This window comes from Rhineura floridana, chromosome 9 (assembly GCF_030035675.1).
Source record: "Rhineura floridana isolate rRhiFlo1 chromosome 9, rRhiFlo1.hap2, whole genome shotgun sequence".
Taxonomy (NCBI): domain Eukaryota; kingdom Metazoa; phylum Chordata; class Lepidosauria; order Squamata; family Rhineuridae; genus Rhineura; species Rhineura floridana.
In genome coordinates, this window is record NC_084488.1 from 7,906,479 (window position 1) to 7,925,960 (window position 19,482).

The 19,482-nt window shown below is 41.9% G+C and overlaps 1 protein-coding gene across 2 annotated transcripts; it reads right to left on the reverse strand.

The window, feature by feature from the left end:
* Positions 1-6,526: 6,526 nt before the first annotated feature.
* On the reverse strand, positions 6,527-18,340 carry QDPR (quinoid dihydropteridine reductase). Of its 2 annotated transcripts, none has more exons than XM_061584073.1 (7): positions 18,054-18,340; positions 17,394-17,486; positions 15,791-15,887; positions 13,909-14,049; positions 11,576-11,684; positions 10,233-10,316; positions 6,527-8,109 (listed from the first exon to the last, which is right to left on the reverse strand). In XM_061584073.1, exons 1-7 carry the CDS (start codon positions 18,216-18,218, stop codon positions 8,004-8,006), a joined length of 795 nt encoding a protein of 264 aa, XP_061440057.1. In that variant the 5' UTR covers positions 18,219-18,340; the 3' UTR covers positions 6,527-8,003. The 2 variants fall into 2 exon arrangements, with proteins under 2 accessions (XP_061440057.1, XP_061440058.1); XM_061584074.1 differs by having other exon boundaries at positions 18,132-18,334.
* Between the last annotated feature and the right edge of the window lie 1,142 nt (positions 18,341-19,482).

Here is a 19,482-nt window from a genome sequence, read left to right on the forward strand (position 1 = left end):
AATTATTACAATCACTACAGATTGGTATACACTTTTATCTGTTCATTCTATCCCAAGTCCCCTCTCATGGAGCTCAACCAATGTTGTTAATCTATTACTTTCTGAGAGGAAATTTTTTAACAATGGCTAGCTCCTTACACATCATTAAAACAACACCCTTCAACTGGAAGATTGCCTTCCTGCATTTCCTCTGTCTCAATGCAAGTTGATTTGTACTTCAGGACTGGAGCATTATAAGCAAGCTAATATTCAGTTAAGAGTTTGTTATTTGTACGTTTGCAGCAATTGGAGGGATCAGTTATTCTACTGCAACTATCTATACTGATTTGATTGAATCCACCAGGTATTTCTTTATTCTGTTATTTTATATACCAGTATAACAGTAGGGCCCCGCTTATATGGCAGGTTAGGGACCAGGCCCCCACCATAAAGCAGGACCCATTGACTATAATGGGCCACGTCGCATGAAAATGACGCAAAAATGTCACAAAATGCCATAAAATCACAACATCGGCTTTAAAAAGGGATATTTCCCTGAACTGAAAGCCGCCGCATCAGCAGAACGTTGCAAAACAGAACACCGGTAAGCGGGGCGCTACTGTAATCAACCAGTAAACTTATTTTTCAATAAACAATTTGTCCATTACATTTTCCAGGGGGTATAGCAAAATATCATCTGCTTTAAAATGAAACTGAGGCTTTGAGGGATTGATAGATGCCATTTGACATATTCCTTGTACTTACATCCTCCGTTGTTTGAGAAAGCGTGAAATGAGTTGGCAATATCGGGGAGCTTGTTAGTGATATACTTCAGAGTCCTATTGTATGTATTGGTTTATTGCGGTCAAAAACCCAAGAAATATAAAAGTTCACCAGTAATACAGCAACTATAAAAACATAAGTCATTAGTACACATATACACTTTAAAATGGGGAAGATTTTCTTAGCCTCTGCACTAGATTAAAAAAATTGGTAACAGATTGTGTCGATATCTTATCAACGTCTGACATGAGGTAATGCAAATACCAGTTGGAGGACCTAGCGGGGAAGCCGTTAATAATAGGAAAGATAAGTCTAGATCGTTCTGCGTCATACAAGTTACAACGGAGCAAAGTGTGGGCAAGGGATTCAATCTCAGGAAAAGGACAAGGACAAAGGCGCTTCGCCAATGGAATACCTTGAAAGCGACCGTCAAGGATAGCAGAGGGGAAACAATTAAATCTTGCTCTAGAGAATCCCAGATGATATGTGGAGGTAGTTAAGTTTGCCAAATAGGCAGCATGGGTGGGAAAAGCAAAATTCAAGCCTAACGACAAAGGAGAACAAGTGGTGTTAGCCCTCGATCTAGAGTATTGGAGATCAGTATCTTTGATACGTTGTTCTATGGTGTGCTTGGCTAAGGACGGATCCATAACAGATAGAAAGTCTATTGAAAGGCCAAGCATCTTTAATTTATTCTGAAAGTTCTTTGACCAAGAACTGGTAAAAGAGTCTTTCCATAGAAGATGTAAATAACCCTTCGAGGGATCAGCATAAATTACTTTAATCCAATACCTAAAGGCCATAAGCCACGCCGTGCATTCAGTGGAGTGGAGACCAGCCTCAAGATGGAGAGCAGCAACAAATGCACAGCGGGTCATACCAAAAATAGATCTCAGAAAGCGAGATAAAACTGATTCCACCTTGGGATTAAAGCCCGGGTCCCAGATCGGAACTCCGTATAAAAGTTGAGAAAAGATTTTGTATTTAAAAACTTGAATTGGAGCAGGGATTTTACCCGTGGTAAAAAAACACACAGAGTATAGCCTTGGAGGTGTTCAAGGCAATTTGAACCGCAGAGGAAATATGGGCAGTCCAAGAAAGTGTTGCCTGAAATATAACTCCCAGATATTTAAACTGCCTGACTTGATCGATAGAATGGCACTTAATAATCCAAGGGTGTACAGAGGTCCGGCGAGAAAATACCACGATCTTAAGAGTCCTATTGCACTTTTCATTTATTTGTTTTGTATTTATTCATTGTTTTGTTCATAATTTTCTGTGTTTTGCATTTTGTACTTATTGCTGTCTGAGTGTTTTGCATTTATAAATTGTGGCTTATACACACATCCGTATTACTGGTTCCAGCATTTTTGCCTTTGTGTTTTATGTTGTATCATTGGGAACCTCTCCTTTGTTTCCCGAGTTTCCTCATTGGTCAGGAATAATCTCCAGATGTTCATTTTTTCTGGTAAACAATACACTCCCAGCATTTGGCTCTGCTTCTCCTTTCATCCACCTCCAAGTTATGTCTCATTAAACTACAGTATGTTTTGGAACTTTTAAGAGACAATACATTACAGTTGGACAGATAAGACTTTAGCTTATACAAATGTTGGTTTGGTCTTAATTCATTCTCCTTTATACATCTCAAATCTGAGAGAGCAATGTGGAGCGAAAACAGAAAATGAAAACTATCTCACCCCCAAATGCTCAGCTCCAAATGAACGATAAGTCCATTATATCTTCATAATTTCTTTCACAACGTCAGACAGATTGTTTTCCACAACTTAGCATTCACTTTTACCTCTTTCCAAGAAATGTACTGAAAAAACAATGAAGCAAAACTTCAAAACACCAGAGCTCCTAAAGTGTTAGGAAAACCACCTTGAATCCACCCACCCATATAGCTTACATAAGAAGTCTTCTTTATCTCCAGAAATAGATCTATAAAGTGATGTTCCAACCAAGACTCACTTTACATTTGTAGATTAACCAAACAATACTGAACTCTGAATGGAAAAAAATCACCCAAACTAGGTGACTGCATAAATACTTGTTTTACAGCAAGTATGTGACAATGTTTGTGTATAAGAAAGAATTGTGTTAGTTTATGCAAGTTCCTGGGTTTCTCTAAAACAGGTGTGGGAAACCTTTGACATCCCCCCCCCAAGATGTTGCTAAACTACTACTCCCAGCATCCTTGGTCTTGGCCTTGCTTGCTGGGTCTGATGGGAGTTGTTGTTCAGCAACACCTGGAGGGCCAATGGCTCTCCATAACTACTCTAAAGCATAGGCTTGGGTTTCTTGTAGCCCTAACTGGTGAACATAAGGAGTGGGGCAGCATTTTACCTTGTCATGAGTGTGTTAGATCATAGCAAGTTGGCCACTGCTTTTTGCCTACACGAGCTGGCTCTCAGAATTTGGGACTTTTAGCGTTTTTAATATTTGCTACTATTTTCTGCTGGTAGTTTTATTATAAAAACTTTTCTGTCTCTACATTCTTCATGCTGCTTTCGTAAAACTCTTTTGACTCTAAAAACCTGTTTCAAAACTCAGAAAACTGAATTTTAAGGCAAACAGCTATTTAAATGTTTTCAGAGGATCACCATTTGGCTGTCTCTGATCATGCTGGCAGTTCCGAGACTGCATCCTGCACATACACGCAGCACAATCCTGTGAACGTTAACTCAAAAAAATAAGTCAAATTCCATTTGTTCATTGGGATTTACTCCCAGGTAAGTGCGTCTAGGATTGCAGTTGCTTAAATCCCCTTGACTTCAGCGGGTGTTGTGTAACCCAGATGTGCACAGAATTCTAGTCTTTGCATCTCTCATTAAAATTTATTTTATTATTTTTATTTAAAATACATGATTTTTGACCACAAGATGTCACTGTTCAATTTAACATTTTGATCAAAGGTCCTTAAAGGGACGTGGAAGGATGTGTACTCAGTGCCTACGAACACCTGCTCAGCCAGAAGTCCTCCCCAAGCGTGACTGAGGGACATTCCAATCCTATGTTCGTTTACTTGGAAGTTGTATTTAGTCTATTAAATACCTACAAAGTAACTGAGACTGAAAGAACTGGGCATGTTTAGCCTGGAGAAGATTGAGGGGAGGTATGATAGCACTCTTCAAGTACTTGAAAAGTTTCCACACAGAGGAGGGCCAAGATCTCTTCTCAATCACCCCAGAGTGTAGAACAAGGAATAATAGCTCAAATTACAGGAAGCCAGATTTCAGCTGAACATCAGGGAAAACTTCCTTACTGTTAGAGCAGTACGACAACGGAACCAATTCCCTAGGGATGTGGTGGGCTCTCCAACACTGGAGGCCTTCAAGAGGCAGCCGGACAACCACCTGTTGGGTATGCTTTTAACTCGATACCTGCACTGAGCAGGGGGTTGGACTCGATGGCCTTATAGGCCCTTTTCAACTCTTACCATTCTATGAAACTCATTGGTTAACCGAGCACCATTAGAATAAAACAGTATCCCCCTTTTCCTCTCCCTTTTAAAAACTGGCTCAGGCCATTTCCCTTCCCTTGCCTGAGTGACAGGATGGAGACAAGATCATGCTAGTGCAGTTTCTGGTAGTGCCCTGCCAAAATCCATCCTCGTTTCATGAAGGTTTTCTTCCTCTGGGAAAGAAGCTTCCATTTTTCCACATCATTCTCGGGGTACTTAGAATTTCTGTGGGTCTGGCATTTCGAGCTTTCCTTAATGTTGAGAAGTGGCCATGGGTAGTATGCTTGTATGTGGGTTTTTTTTCTTTCCAAGAGATATTTTTCCAGCTTTCTGAAGCATCCCTAACTGCCCACACTTCCTTATCTGAAAAAACTGCATAGGAGGAGTTATTTTATGATGCTTTCACCTGGGTGTTAACTGAAACGCAGGCACCCAGAAAGGCTGCAGACTGCTTGTGAGATGATTTGTAGAATGAAAGAAAAGTCACTTTCAAATACTTCTTGACCACCTCAAAAAGAAAGATAAGCACAAAACCCTGCATTGCACTCATGAGAATTTCAACAAAATTTTCCCTTTCATTCTTCTTTCATTATTTTCTCTCTCTTTTTTTGGCCAGAGCATTAGTTTCTGGTCACCGTCTTGCCTCTTGGAGGGACTGTTAGGAAAAGGGGCAGTTGGCATCCCACCACAGCTTTCTGGGCAGGTTTCAAGATATCCTTGGGACTGAGCCCAACTGACATTAAGTAGTATTTGCTTCCAAATAGCCTGACCCAAAAGACATCTTTTTCTTCCAAACTATTCATTTTATATGCATAGATTTAAGTACATTTAATCATCCTACAAGTCATACAATTAATCTTCTATGAAGGGAACAACTCTACTTATATTGAAGTCCAATAACCTCAGTGGGGCTTATTTTTTAACAAGCGTTCTTAGGATTATATTTTTAACGTGTCTGCAGAAGCAAAAATCCTGTTGTTGTCGTGTCTCACCACCACCACAGCCTTGCATGACTTTACTAACATGGCTTTATGAAGCAGAACTTGTCTATATGTAACCAAGAGGCAGCTCTCCAGTTCTTTATTACCAATGCTGCCACTTATATGCCAGATGCAGTTTTTAAAGGAGTTGTATAAAAAAATCACAGTAATCCTTTCAACAGTCCTCTTAGATAGGCCAGAATTAAGCCCACACTTCAGGGATGAGGTGAAGAAATAATAGTTTAGTGCCCAAACTTTATCCGTGAAGTTAATGGCTAGATGAGATTTCAACTCAGACTCCCCAGCTCCCAATCTTACTCCTATCAGCAGTCCCTTACCCTAGCACCAGTCCCATAGTGGGGAACAGCCTGAACATCCAGTAAAAACTAAACCCCACCATTGGCTAATATTCTCTATAAGCATCACTCTCGCCCTTGACATCTCTGATAATGGTCCCATATACTTTGCAATAGGAGCAAGAATGGAAAACCAGTTCAGCTTCAGACCAAAAGTGCCTTAAAGGCTGCAACAGTGTGTAACTCTACTCACTCTGTGTGACCAGATCTCATGTTCTAGATGTACGAGATCCACATGCAGAAAAGTTCCATCTATGTTTGTTTTGAGAAATCTTCATAAAGTCTACTTAATGTGACTTCAAGAAGGGAAGTTTAATAAATTTAATATTTTGGATGTGCAAACAGGCTAACAGAAGCCAACTAAGCACAAGAAGAAATTTATTGAATGAGACAACATGGCAGTCAGTTTTGTAAGGCTCAAAAATATCTCAGGGAAATGGTAAATTTACTCTAAACCAAGACATATGTAGCCTGAACCTAGGTTTCAGGAAGCCACTTCCTTTGTTCAGGAAAGATTCATGCGGCCCTGATTCACACATACATGCTCATGTACATTATTACCACAACACTGTGGCAGTTTACTACCATAAATCAAAAGAGACCACAAGACCTTCTTTATCTCCTCAAATACAATGCTTTTCAGTAGAATTGGTTCATACATTCAGCTGCAAGGAATCAAGGGATATACAGGCCAACAGGCAGCCTTAGACAAAATAACATCCTGGAAGAATGGAGTAAACAAATTTGGATGTCAAGGAAGAAGTGTGTGAGTAACTCTACTGTTTAGAATCGGAGGCAGTTCCTTAGAGACAATGAAGCTTTCTGGTGCAAAGTCCCTTTCCTCCAAATCTTGAGGACAAGCACCTTTATTGCTGTTTTTGGTATTAGATTGTCCATCTATTTAAAGGAGATGTTAGTAAAGGTCACATCCTGCTTTCAACACAAAAACAAAAGAGCATCTATAACAGGCAGAATCAGAAATAAGTTTATTAAGCACAAAATTCAATATGTGGCAACACCAACTTGGCTACTTTAGAGCACTCTTGTTTCAGGATTTAAAAATCACTGTATGAAGTTACAAAGGATATGTACATGACCAGCAGTGGGGGCAGTAAGGCAGCTTGCTGGTAGGCATATCTCACTGGTACTCACAGCTGATTGAGGGTGATGTTGCTGACACAGGGGGTGTCTCAGCCAACACTGTGTCAACATGTGGCTGCTGTATGGCTAGTAAGTCCCCAGCTTGAACCACTAAGGTGACTGGAGGCCACTAGCCAATCAGCAAATACATGCTTCCACAGTGCTGACTGAGCTGCCCTCTACCTCCACCTCCCACCAGCAACTGGTTAGAACATGCATTTCTCTCTGCCTTCAACAGCAAGGTATAACTACTAGTAAAGCATCATTTGTTGCTGCTGCATATCACATTAGCCGGGGAGGGGGGACATCGGCCCTCCAGATGTTGCTGAACTACAACTGCCATCAGCCTCAGCAAGCATAGCCTATTTCCAGGGATGACGGAAAGGCCAAGGTTCCCCACACCTGACATAAGCAAACACCTGTCTAAGCCTCTGACTGTACAATAAGACTTCAGTCAATATCTTTTTCAAATATTCTCCATCACCATGGTGGTCTGGCTCATGCTCAAATAATGTGTGAACTATGCTGACAAGTATTTTTTAGATGTTAAGGCAAAATAATGTTTCTATCTCACACCCTTCTCTCTCTCTCTCTCATCCTTCCTGATTGATGTCTTCAATGCAACTGGGAATAGGAGATAAATGGTTGAATGTTTTCTAAAAGCGAAAAGCTCTGGACACACCTGTGTTTTGTACATGTCTTATTGGAAAACTTTGTTCAGGTGAAGGCCTACTCAAACACAGCCCCCTCCCCCAACACACACAGCTTGAAGTGGTACGGTTCACAACCAATACTGTTGATAATATGTTTTATCCATGGAACTTCTTGGTTTAGCATAGAACATTCTGGAAGGGTAGTAAGACTGCATCTTTGGTCAAGCTCTGTATGACACAATTCATAACTACATCTGACAAAAAGACCATCCAGATAGCGGTCAGGATGACAACTCACAGAAATATAATAAAGAAGAAAACCTAAGACAGTAGACCTTCCACAACAGTGACATGTACGCACTTCATGCAAAGTTTTACCTATTATTTGCTTTGTCTAAGACTCAACATAATTCTCTAGAAAATGCTGCAGTTAGGCCATTAGTGAGTCTTCAAACTCAGAGCCCTGATTTAAGTACAAGACACCTTATACCTTTTGGTGTTTTAAGTGCATCTGGCTCACATCAAGCAACACAAATATAATCTCAGGTCTTGCTCCACAAACAATACCATTTAAATGGCAGAAAGAGAGAAAGCCACACAAACTACACACACATATATACACCTTGCACAAATGACCACTCCTAGCTCAGAGGTGAGCAGCAGTAAGCTCCGTCTTTCCTCCTGTTGTTATCACCTGGATCAGACTCCCGGAGCTTGGCCGGTTTTTTCCAGTGATCCAGTCATAAAACGTTCTGTTAAAAACATAAAATGTTGTGAATGAATTCCATTTCTGAAGCGTCACATTATAAATGCTCTTTGAGATGCTTTTTTTTTTAAAAAAAACCCTAAGGTTAGGGTTTTTGTCCAGTGATCCTCAGAATACATTTGATACTGCAATCCTATGCATGTTTACTCAGAAGTAAATCCCACTGTGTTCAAAGGAGCTTACTTCCCAGTAAGTGTTAAGGATTGCAGTACTGTGCAAACACTTGCTTTAAAAAAAATCCAATTCATATCCATTCTTTCTTCTCTCTTACATTTATATCCCACCTTTCTTCCATCAGACCAGATCCAGACCTGCTTAGCTTCAGCAAGATGACTTCACTTCAAGACTGGCCTGCTAGGTTAAAGGACTTATTTTTATTTTAATATTGTACAGCCACAAGAGTGGCTGCATACTATAGCCAGCATGGATTTTTTGCATTCCGCCATGCTAAACTGAAAATACCCCCATGTCATTCTGCTGCTTCCCATAAACTCATATCAAAACAAAATCTTACAAAGCTTATAGTCCTACACTCAGAAATGCTTGCTTAACAACACTCCTAAGTTTTCATGGTGATACAGAAAACAGTCAAAGAGAATCGGGAGTTCAAAGTGGAAAACTAGCGAACAAAGATCCAGACCCCTGTTGGACTTTCTGTCAATGGTCTCATATTTGTTGAAATTAATTAAAAATCAGCCATGTTCATAGAGTGCCTGTAATCCTATTAGTGACTTGTCTCATACTCTGTCCTTCCTCTTCCGCAGTTTAAAGGTTAAAAAATGTCTGGCTGATTTTTAATTAATTTAAGAAAATTAACACTGGAGTCTATGATAGTGCAGGCATGCTCAGTAAAAAGCAACTGTCAGTGTTCTAAAAGCTAGACTAACAGCTGTTTGGCTTGGCTAATCAGGAGACCCCTATTCTCCAGACAGAGCTCCAATGGCCAGAGTGGTTTTAACAGTCAGTCCTCCTTCCCAGAGAATTCTGGGGATTGTAGCTCTGTGAGGGAAATAGGGCAATTCCTAGCAGCTCTCAGCACCCTTCACAAACTACACTTCCCAGGATTCTTTGAGGGAAGCCATGACTAGAATAAATGTCTAGGGTGCGTGTGGATGTGGCCAGGGACAGCTTTGGTTTAAATGTGGGTGGGAGTCTTGCTATAGAATAAAAAGGTGGGGGAAACTCTGAAAAATGCTGCTGCTGCTTACACTGTTTTCCTTTTGGAAAGGGCTTTTCCTCTGCCCATGCCTGCCTGCCTGCCTGCCCACCCACCAAGTCTCCTCCCCTCACCCCTATCAATACCCTTCTTCCCCTCCTCCTCCCCCTTCCTGCCCTTCCCCAACATCAGTTTCACATATCCTAATCATGATTGCGCAGGAGTAAATCCCATTGAATTTAATAAGCATGCCAATGATCAAGCCTGCCCCCTTCTCCTCCCCTTCTCTCTCCCCTCCCCATCACCTCCTGCTCTCCCCTTCCCTCTGCTTCCTCTCTGTCCCCTCCTCCTCTCCCCCCCTCCCCTTCTCTTCTGCTCTCGTGGTCAGTTTCACCTTCCCTAAGCATGATTGCATGGGAGTAAATCCAATTGAACTCAATAAGAATGCCCCTCCCTCCTGCCCCTCCACTTTCCCTCTTTCTCTTTCCCTCCCATCCCCTTTCTCCTCCTTCCCCCCTCCTCTCCCCACTCCAGGCCTCCCTCCCCCCCTTGATCAGTTTCACTTTCCCTAAGTATGACTGCACAGGAGTAAATCTCACTGAACTCAATAAGCAAGCAAATGATCAATCCTTTGTCAGCAAACTTACACAGGATCCCATTTCTTACATTCCAGATTAAATAGCAGAGAAATTCACTAATAGGCAAAATAAATTGTGCCAACCTGGCATAAATCAATTTACACAACCCATACTTTCAGATCCAGCCTCCCAACCCACTTTGCAGCCACTTGCACTTCACAGAAAGGCATTTAACTTAGTCACGGAGGATCTGCACCAATGTGCACTAAACAAATTTTCAAGGCACAGGCAATTGGAATGCAAACAGCAATATCCTGAGCTGCTGCTGTTGAGCAATATTGTTGCTGTTGAACAAGGAACCCTATGTTGACTCACTCAGCAATGAAATCTAATGGTGTCCAGGAGCTGAAGTCTGCATCAGGCATGGATTTCCTGTTCATTGGTGTATCCAAGGTAACCCTAAGATAGACAGATAAGCTCTTAATTTGTACACTGGTGCATCTGATAAATATTGCCTGTATTTCCTCTTTGCCACAAGGCATGCAGAATGTGGCAGAAGATTGTTCTTATTGAGTTCAAGTCTTCTCAGTGAATATACAGAAACTGATTACACAACTCTGATAATTAGGAAACTCTTATCTGCATGCAAGAGCTTATTATCCGGAGGCAAAATGACATCACATACATGTGTTTTTTTAAAATGAAAAGCAGTTCCAGGAGGGCACAGTTTGAAGCAGAGGGTGCCTAACCCCCCTCCCCAACTGCTTTTCCATCTCATCCTCCATCCCAAACTGCTTTTTCCTCTGGGATTCCAGGAGCAGCTGGGGGGATAAAGAGAAGTGGGGAAACGGCTGGCTGGGAAAGAATTCAGCACCTCCTCCATCTTCTTTCCACCTAGCCGCTCTTGGGCTCAAAATCATGCATTTCCCAAACTACTTTGTAGCATCCGATATGGGAGTCTTTGAAATGCATGCTTGTTACATGCAGTCTGCCCAACCAACAGTCTTGTGATTGCCATGTAAATACACAATGGCTGCAGTCTTTGCACAGATGCCCAGAAACAAGTGCCACCAATTTCAGGTACTAATTAAACATTTTCCCAAGCGAAACATCAGATAAACTACAATCTTATACAACCTTATTCCCATAACAGCAACATACTTCATACTCTATAAAGTATAGGTTGAATAATGAAAACCAAATCCTTTTCCCAGGTAAAAGCAGAAGAAATAACACATATGTTCATGACCAGATAAAGAGGGCACAAGAATTGGAGCTGCAATCCTACCCATGCTTATATAAGATGGTTGCCTAAGGGCTCCCTGAAGAGTTCATAGTAGAATTAAGGTTTCAGCCAAGACTTCCCAATCTGTAGTTCAGCCTCTTAACCACTATACCACTTAAATTGTAAATTACTGCAAAACAGCAACACCCCAACCCTAAATTTCAAGGAGTCTGATATGTTCAAATTAAAGCTATTTATTAATCACTTTAGCAAAGGAAAATGTAATGTTACTAAAATTTTAAAATAAAATGGCAGTAATATTGCTTCCCTTCTTCATCCATCGTCCTCAAACATTTGCAATCTCCATTTACCAGGCTGAGACACAGACTATAAGCCACTGATTTCACAAGTTGCTCCTTCAAGACTGCACGCATTTGGCACATGTCAAAAACTGAATCGGGGAGGCTATAGGGGTGAAGAATGAGCCACTTACGGGAGAACGGCAACTGCAGCAGACCCAGGTGGCAAGCCACTGTTTGTACCCGAAAGACTCTGACAAAGCTGATGAACTGCTGCTTTGGCCATCCCATAACCAACCATTCCTAAAAGGAAGCGAACATTAGTCTTGCACAATAAAAGGGTTAAGATTAGGAACAAAGACTATTCAAAAGAAAAAGCAAAGTCATTTTACCATTTCACAGTAGATCAGTATCATAAACCCAAACTGGAAGGGAGCCGTCTAATGTGGTACAATTGTGTGTGTGTGGGGGCATTCAAACACCCCACTGTGCATAGGTTCTCAGAAACCGGTGTGTGCACCCATCCACAGAGGCACCCCTATGCGGTAGTGAGACACTACTGGCTGGGATAGATGCCATTTTGTAACAAGCAAATCAGCACGGAGAGAGAAAGGCCTAGTTCTCGTTGAAGCCCAAAAACTGTCTCTGGACAACTGATGGCTCCATGTCAGTGGTGGAGTTGAATATGTCCCAGGTTTTAGTCCAAATTTTCAAGGAACTGTTCAAAGTTCTGAGCCTATTCCCAACATAGATTCAGCACTTTGGGCAGCTCCCTGAAAGCTCACACTAATACCCGAGGCGGATTCCACGGCCCCATGACACTACTTTAGTACTACTTTAAACTACAAGTGGAGATTGTCAGAATTCGGGGTGAAAGGAATGTTTGTAGGGGAAGTGGCTCCTGACCCAGACTTTCAAGGGCAGCTTTTTCCAACCTTTGGGTCCTCAGATGTTGTTGGACTATAACTTCTGTCACCTTCAGTCAGCATGGCCAGCAGTCACAAATTATGGGAATTGTAGTCCAGCAACATCTGGGAACCCAAACATTAGGAAAGGCTGTACTAGGGTTCAAGCTTCATAGAAACAGTGACACAAACAGGCAGCAAAAGAACCTATAACCATAGCTGGGAGGATTTATTAGAGAGCCAAGACACTCTGAAAAAGGAACTGAGGGAAACAAATTATATGGCATTCCAACAAAACAAATATAGAGATATATTTCCAAACTCTCCGCATTTGTATCCTAGCAAAGAGCCACCGCTCTCTACAACATGTGCCAAAGCAATTATTGCAATACACCATCTATTGAAAAATTTCATCTCTGAAAACTCTCAAAGCTATTGGTCTCCAATAGCCACTTTTGCTGAATCATTTACTGGGAGGGGCAGCGTGCTTTCAGTTATACCAACTATGGTATGCAGTTCATAGGGCAAAATGAAACTAATCCCTGCCCATATATGATAGAGTCACTTCTGTATTTTTTTTGTAAATTCCCTGCTCATAAACATCTTGGATCTCAGGGAAAAGGCTACAGTAGAACCCTTCCCCTGTGCAAGCTAGTCCTGAAGCTGCAAGGGTTTCTTGGGGATTTTTTGTATGAAGTAGCATTCATCATGCTGGCCCTCACCTGTGCCTAGAGAGACGTTCAATACCTCAGTGAGAAGTTCTCACTGAAACTCACCTTACCTCCTTTCTCCACTCTTCACTGTATGTCAGCAAAATGTTCATCCAGGCTGTATCATTTCCAGTGGCGGGAGGCTGGGCTTCTGGCCCCCACATTTCACCCTGCCACTGGTTATGATTAGCAAAAGCTGAATAAATACTGCAAACCTACTTAGTTTGCATAACTCATTCAGGTCACAGAATTCAGGATTTCAATGCAAACACTGGATGCCGTGGGAACATCTTTTATTTATTTTTTAGCATAGAGTACAGAGATTCATGTCTAGTTTACTTACCTATACTGGGTGATATCCAATGTTAAGTCATATTCAGAACAGACCCAGTGAAATAAATGTGCTTAAGTTTACTGATTTCAATGGGCCTACTCCAAGTGTGGCTAGCATCAGCAGATATCATCCGCAGTATCTAGACTCTCTTCTTTGTCAATAGTTACGAAATGGACCAAGTCCATTTCATAACTATTGACAAAGAAGGCTGAAGGTCAATGGTCTTTGAAGCAGGACAAGCTAAAAGCAGAAAGTAGTGTAAACAAGCACAGTTTTAAGAAACCAAACAAGAGCCTAGTTTTATCATGCCTCAAAACTTAGAAACAGTGTACCATGAGCATTGTGCTTTTTTATGTTATAGTCTACTTTGCTAATATAAACATCCAAACATTTCACTAGCTTGCTGCTTGCAGCTCTAAAGCACGGAGCCCCTTACAGGAGCCAAAATGTTGTACAACAAGACTGTAGCAGCCGAGGGTAAGAGAATTTGAAAGAGCTAGGGCTGATTTTTCTTAAATGTGAATAATTAACACCATAAAGGATACTGACAAAACACTCCATCGGATCTTATATTTTACCTGGAGTTTCAGCTAACGCTGCTTTTGCCCCTGTTAGGGTCAACAAGCCCCCTTCCTTCAGGTGTTTGGTGGCGAGATGGCTAGAAATTGTTGATGTCCAAACGCTTTGTTTCCACATCAGGTCACTATTTTTGTACAAAGCTGATGGATAAAAGTTACTGGGCACATTAGATATCAAGAATGCACCAACATCTGCTACTCACTGCTTCAATCTCCAATCTGCAATCTACACAGATACCTTCTGTTGGAGTAGTTACACCCATTTCTCCCTTCGTTTGTCAGATTTCCAACTCTATTCTGAATCCCTTGTTCTGCAGCACAAACACAAAAAGATCTAACCACTTCAAAGTTATCTTCTCAAGTTAAGCTCTTCAGTTGTCATTTTTATATTCTTTTCACCATATATTGGCTGTTTGAGAGAGATTTACCTGCTGGTCTTAGTCTTTTGGACTAAGACTAAGAACTTAGCTCTTAGTCAAATAGTCTTTTCGACGAGAAACACTATGTTTTGAACTGGGCAAATGCTTTGAGACACTCATCATCTCATGAATATTACACTCATAACTAAGACTTATAGAACTGCCTAGGATCAGTTAATTCTTTGAGTCTCCTGTGCTTTTAATATATAAATGTAAGAGTCTGTCCTGAAGTCTTTTGTGCCTGCAATAAGAGCCACAGGAAAGTGCGCTGTAGCATTATGCAAAAATCTGGGTTTAATTTTAGATCCCATTTACTAATTTCCTGGAATTTAATGGAAAACAGTAACCAAACCACTAAAAAATGAGAGTATTTTCCAGCAGGCTTTGATCTTGTTAAATGCCAGACCAAGCTGAACAACAGTACATGGATAACTTATGTTGCCAAACTACGTGAAGAGATATTTTCACCACCAGTCTCTTTAGTGTACAAGTAAGGCTCCAGTATTAAAAAAAGAAGAAATGCTGCATATAGTAATATAAGAAATTCTTAAGAATGTGGCAAACAGGATCTTATTCACTTTAGGATCACCACCAGGGTAATGTCAGACAAGCTGATTGATAAGGGCCTGGTTCAACAGAAGCCTAGCTCAATTGCTCTGAAGGTCTCCATGTGAAACAACTCCTGGTCCAGATGCTTCAAAGCCCTCCATACAGAATATCCCCTTAGATGTAGATTCATTGAGGAAGCTAACCTTTAACCTGGTGTAACATGTGACAAGGTAGCACCCAGTCAGTTATTTCCTCCATGTGGAGGATTTTAAAGCCTTTTAACTGCTTTAGAGTGCAATCCTACCGCCTCCCTCTCCCCATCAATGACTGGGTGGGTGGCTTAGGACAGAGGCTGTTAGAGAAAAATCTATGAACCATCAGCAGAGAGGAACACCAGGGGAGGGGCAGCGCCATGCCAGGGGTCCCGAACTATGCCCTGGTGGGTGATAAGCTCCCACTGGCAGTTCTTCCACTGGTGGTAGAGTGTGAAATGGGGCCCTTCAGGGTAGAGTGTTGGTGATGTTGGATCGCTGGACACAAAGCCCTGTGGATCCTCTAGGGCTCCCAGCTACACCAGCCTGGAGATGGTGTGGTGGGGAAAATAAATCTCCTCCCACCACCTTCTGCCTCAACCTTTGTGTTACATCTTGATAACAATTTAATAGAGTTGCTAGGGGTCTGCTTTAAGTCTGGATACAGCCAGCAGGGCATCCCTGACTTAAAGCCCCATACTATTAACACAGCAAAGTGACCCTTAGCAAGTCTCCTGCTGCTGCCGAGAGACTTAACAGTTTAACAAACTTCCATCAGGTTTCAATATAGGTAGGAGAGAGCTGCTATACTCATTTCCCGGTCACATACAAAATGGAAATAGGCCATTCTGAAAACGCTTATTATAATAGTTTGCTGCTTACATTTTGCTTTGGCGCTGCCTCCAGCCCATCCACCAGCAACACAAAGTATAGCATCAACCTTTTCTTCCCCCAGGAGTTTTCCAACATTTTCTGTCACCTTTAAACATGGGAAGATGAAGATGTTATTGGGGAGCCAGGGGAGGGAATTGTTCCAAAAACACTGTCTGGAATTTGTGTACATTCAGAATTCACACCCCGATTCTCTCAGACCTAGTTCTTTCCTCCCAGACCAGTTCTAATAGTGAAAATTAACCAAGGTGGGGAGCAAACTGCTTCAAGTGATAGGAGTGTCGGGAGTAAGACAGAGAAGGTTTAACTCATCTCACCCACCCCTGCTAATTTTGAGGTAAGAAAACTAATCCTCCCTTCACTTTGTATTTGATCCAGGCAGACATATCAACACACACACACACGACTGCCTCTATCATGTCAAGTATGACTCTCAGAGCCAGGCTTTAGAATGCAAAACAAAATTATGGTTCTTTGGATTTAATTCATGCAAAGAACAGAACTGAACGATGCAGAAGAGACAGATCAATAATTAAGTTGAGATTCATAGCAGTGAGTCTCCATGTCACAGCTGGGCAGGAGGGGGCATTGGATATTCAAGGTTCCTTCTCATTTCTTATTAAAGCAGCCGCTCCTCTGGTCTTGAGTCCTTTTACCAATAGGGATCTATGGATAAATAGGGCAAGGCTGAATATAAGCCGCTTGCCAGGACTCAATTCTGGAACCTGTTTTCAATGTGAAACCCTGATTAATCAAGGTGCTGCAATGCCTGAAGAAGGCCTTCAAGTAACCTCAGAAGAACCCTACACATCTTAAACTAAAACAGAGGATGGAGCTTCTGGGCAGATGGGACCAAGACATTTGTGTTTTTAGACGGGAACCAATAAATATGGGGACAAGAAGAACATGCAACAGGAAGACAAGTAAGGAGTTGACGTAGGAGTGTTAAGAAGATCACCACATATAAATACCTTCCACTTTATCTTAACATAAATTTAAGATGACATATCACAAAATATATCATGGATGCGTTAGACTGAGCTGAGGGCTAAGTCTGTTGTGCTCAAGACTCTCTGCAGAGTATGCAGTAATATTCATTCTCTCTCTCTCACACACACACACACACATACAGCACACACACACACATATACAGAGTCCAGCTTCTGTTGGCTAGAGTTTATCACACAACTATTGCACCAAGTTAAGCAATGAATCCTAGCAGTCCTACAATGGAAAGGGATGGTTAAGGCTGGATATTCTTTCCACCTAAATGTTCCCCAGGGATAGGGTATCTCCTTTTTCCTAATCTTGACAGTGTCTAAAACAACAGCAGGCAGGCAGAAATTAAATCGGTGTAGCACCTCCCAACATTGGTGATGGAGAAACAGGGAAAACTGCATCTACTGAGCTTTGTTCCTGTCATATAACCGATGACGGTGCAGAAGCTGTGTCTGAAAGCCATCCCTAAGAGGAAAGAACTCTGCATACATATTTTAGGTAACTGGTTCAAACATGGAATCCTTAAGTAATGACCCCAAATCTCTTTGGCTTAATTTCAGTTGCTTCAAACAAGACTATAGTACATACAAGTTACCTGATCTGCTTGCTCAATAAAGGAATCGCTCATTTTCACAACAATATTGGCGCTTGCTTCATCATTTTCTGCTAAGTCAATGCTGGCCACCCACTGATAAAACAAGACACACACACCAATCATTTTTAGAAGTTTTTTTAAAAAAAACGTCAAAAACTCAAAATATTTTCTAAAAACATTTCAAAGGGGAGACACACTTCCATTCATCTGTGGGACTCAAACCCAACAGGTTTGCCAAAGGCACGCCAACTTCTCGCGCTCTACTCCAGAGAGAAGGAAGGGGAGAGGATTGGGGGCAAGGCATAAAAGAGTCCTTTGTTCCCTCCCAAATCCCCACCAATTATTTGCAAGTGGCCACTTGTTATTACTTAACAGGCAAAGGCAGTTTTTGTTGCGGGGGCCAGGAAAATGCCACATTCTTCACCTTCGCTTCCTAAGTCAGAACCTGAAACTTTGAACGAAAGCGATTTGGCCAAGGCCATTCAGCGAGTCTGTAGCAGAGCAACCGTTTGCTCTGCAGTACCCCGCTCCCAGTTCTCCTTGCAACGAGACTAATAATTACTAAAGATAGTTTACAAGATACTCGCGCTTCACGGAAAAGCTCAGAAGAGAAAAGCCCTTTGCAGGCAATACAGTGTGGCCGCTGCACGCCTATTTTACCAAACACAGCTGAGCTGCAGATATAAGAGGTTCTCCTTTCCATGGCCGATCCGTTCCCCAGGCTAGAAAACAGTTTACCCAGTTCTTCGCTCGGAAGTACTGCACGCATTTGGAGCCCAAGGCCCCCCTGCCGCCGTACACGAGGAGCCGGCGCACCGCTGCCATCGCTCTGCCCGTCCGCCCGCGGTGGCTTCCTCTCGCCTGCGGCACGGGATTTGCGAGCGGGCCTGAGTCGCTCCGCCTCCCACCTCAGCGGAGGAGAAAGAAAAGCGCCGCCTTCGCCGACCTTCCTTTTCAGAGGTTGACTGACAGAAGCAGCCGGCTCCGTTAACACAAAGGGGGAGTTTACATGTGGAGATCGTGCCATTTGTTTTAAAAGGGGAATGCCGCTCTTGTTTATTTTTTAGAAAAACGTATAAATACATAGGAAGGGACATCACGCTTTAATAATAAATCAATTCATGACAGTATTTCAGTAACGGATAGTTCATCTGGATAACATCAGGGGTGGAGAATCTTCGGCCAGTTGCCCTCATTAGACCCACCAGCCCTCCCATTTCTATATAGAGTACATAACCACAAGATGTAAAAGCAATAAAAACTTATAGCTACATAACAGAGACATCAAGCCACGCATGCACCAGACAATACAGAAGAAAAAATGCTGTGTTTTTTCTAATGGATTCTCCAAGGGCTAGTATGAAGATGGTAGACTGTTCTATTTCGCCAAATAGTCCGCCCCCCAGGTCTTACCTGGACCTTTCATCCCTCCCCTCCTCACCACTCCTACATCCCTTCCACTGCCTCAAGATTCAGAATACATCAGAGTCAGGACCCTCCGTGCAACCCCAAGAGCTGACTTCCTTTTTTTTTTCCAGGTATGTCCCACCTTTCCTCCAATTACCTCAAGATGGCATACATAGTCCTTTCTGTTCTCATCCTTAGCCACCCTGTGAGGTAGGTTAGGCTGAGAGACAGTAACTGGCCCAAGGTCACCCAATGCACTTCTTGGTTGAGTAAGGATTTGAACCCTGGTCTCCCAAGTCCTAGTCCAACACTCTTAAGCCTTTTGAAGACGTTCCTCTTTCAACAAGCCTTTTAAGTTGAGACCTATCCCAGTCTGCATCTGTGTCAGAAGTGTTTAATATGTTTTTTAATAATGTTTTTAACCCTTTTTAAGGTTGTTTTTAAAAATGTTTTTAATGCTGTTTTGTTTTAGTGTATTTTTAGATCTGTTTTTATGATGTTTTAAAGTTTCTTGGTGCTTTGTTTGCTGCCCTGGGCTCCTGCTGGGAGGAAGGGCGGGATACAAATGAATGAATGAAAGAAGAAGAAGAAAGAAAGAAAGAAAGAAAGAAAGAAAGAAAGAAAGAAAGAAAGAAAGAAAGAAAGAAAGTCTAACCAGTATAATACATTACTTGGGGCCCTT

Excerpts from the sequence above, each read along its gene's own strand:
- QDPR (XM_061584073.1), bottom strand. The coding sequence starts at position 18,218 with ATGGCAGCGGTGCGCCGGCTCCTCGTGTACGGCGGCAGGGGGGCCTTG. Across the intron at positions 14,050-15,790 it reads AGGCAGCGCCAAAGCAAAAT|CTTTGTACAAAAATAGTGAC; the intron begins GTAAGCAGCAAA and ends TTTATCCATCAG. Across the intron at positions 8,110-10,232 it reads CCATTAGATTTCATTGCTGA|AACGTTTTATGACTGGATCA; the intron begins GTGAGTCAACAT and ends TGTTTTTAACAG.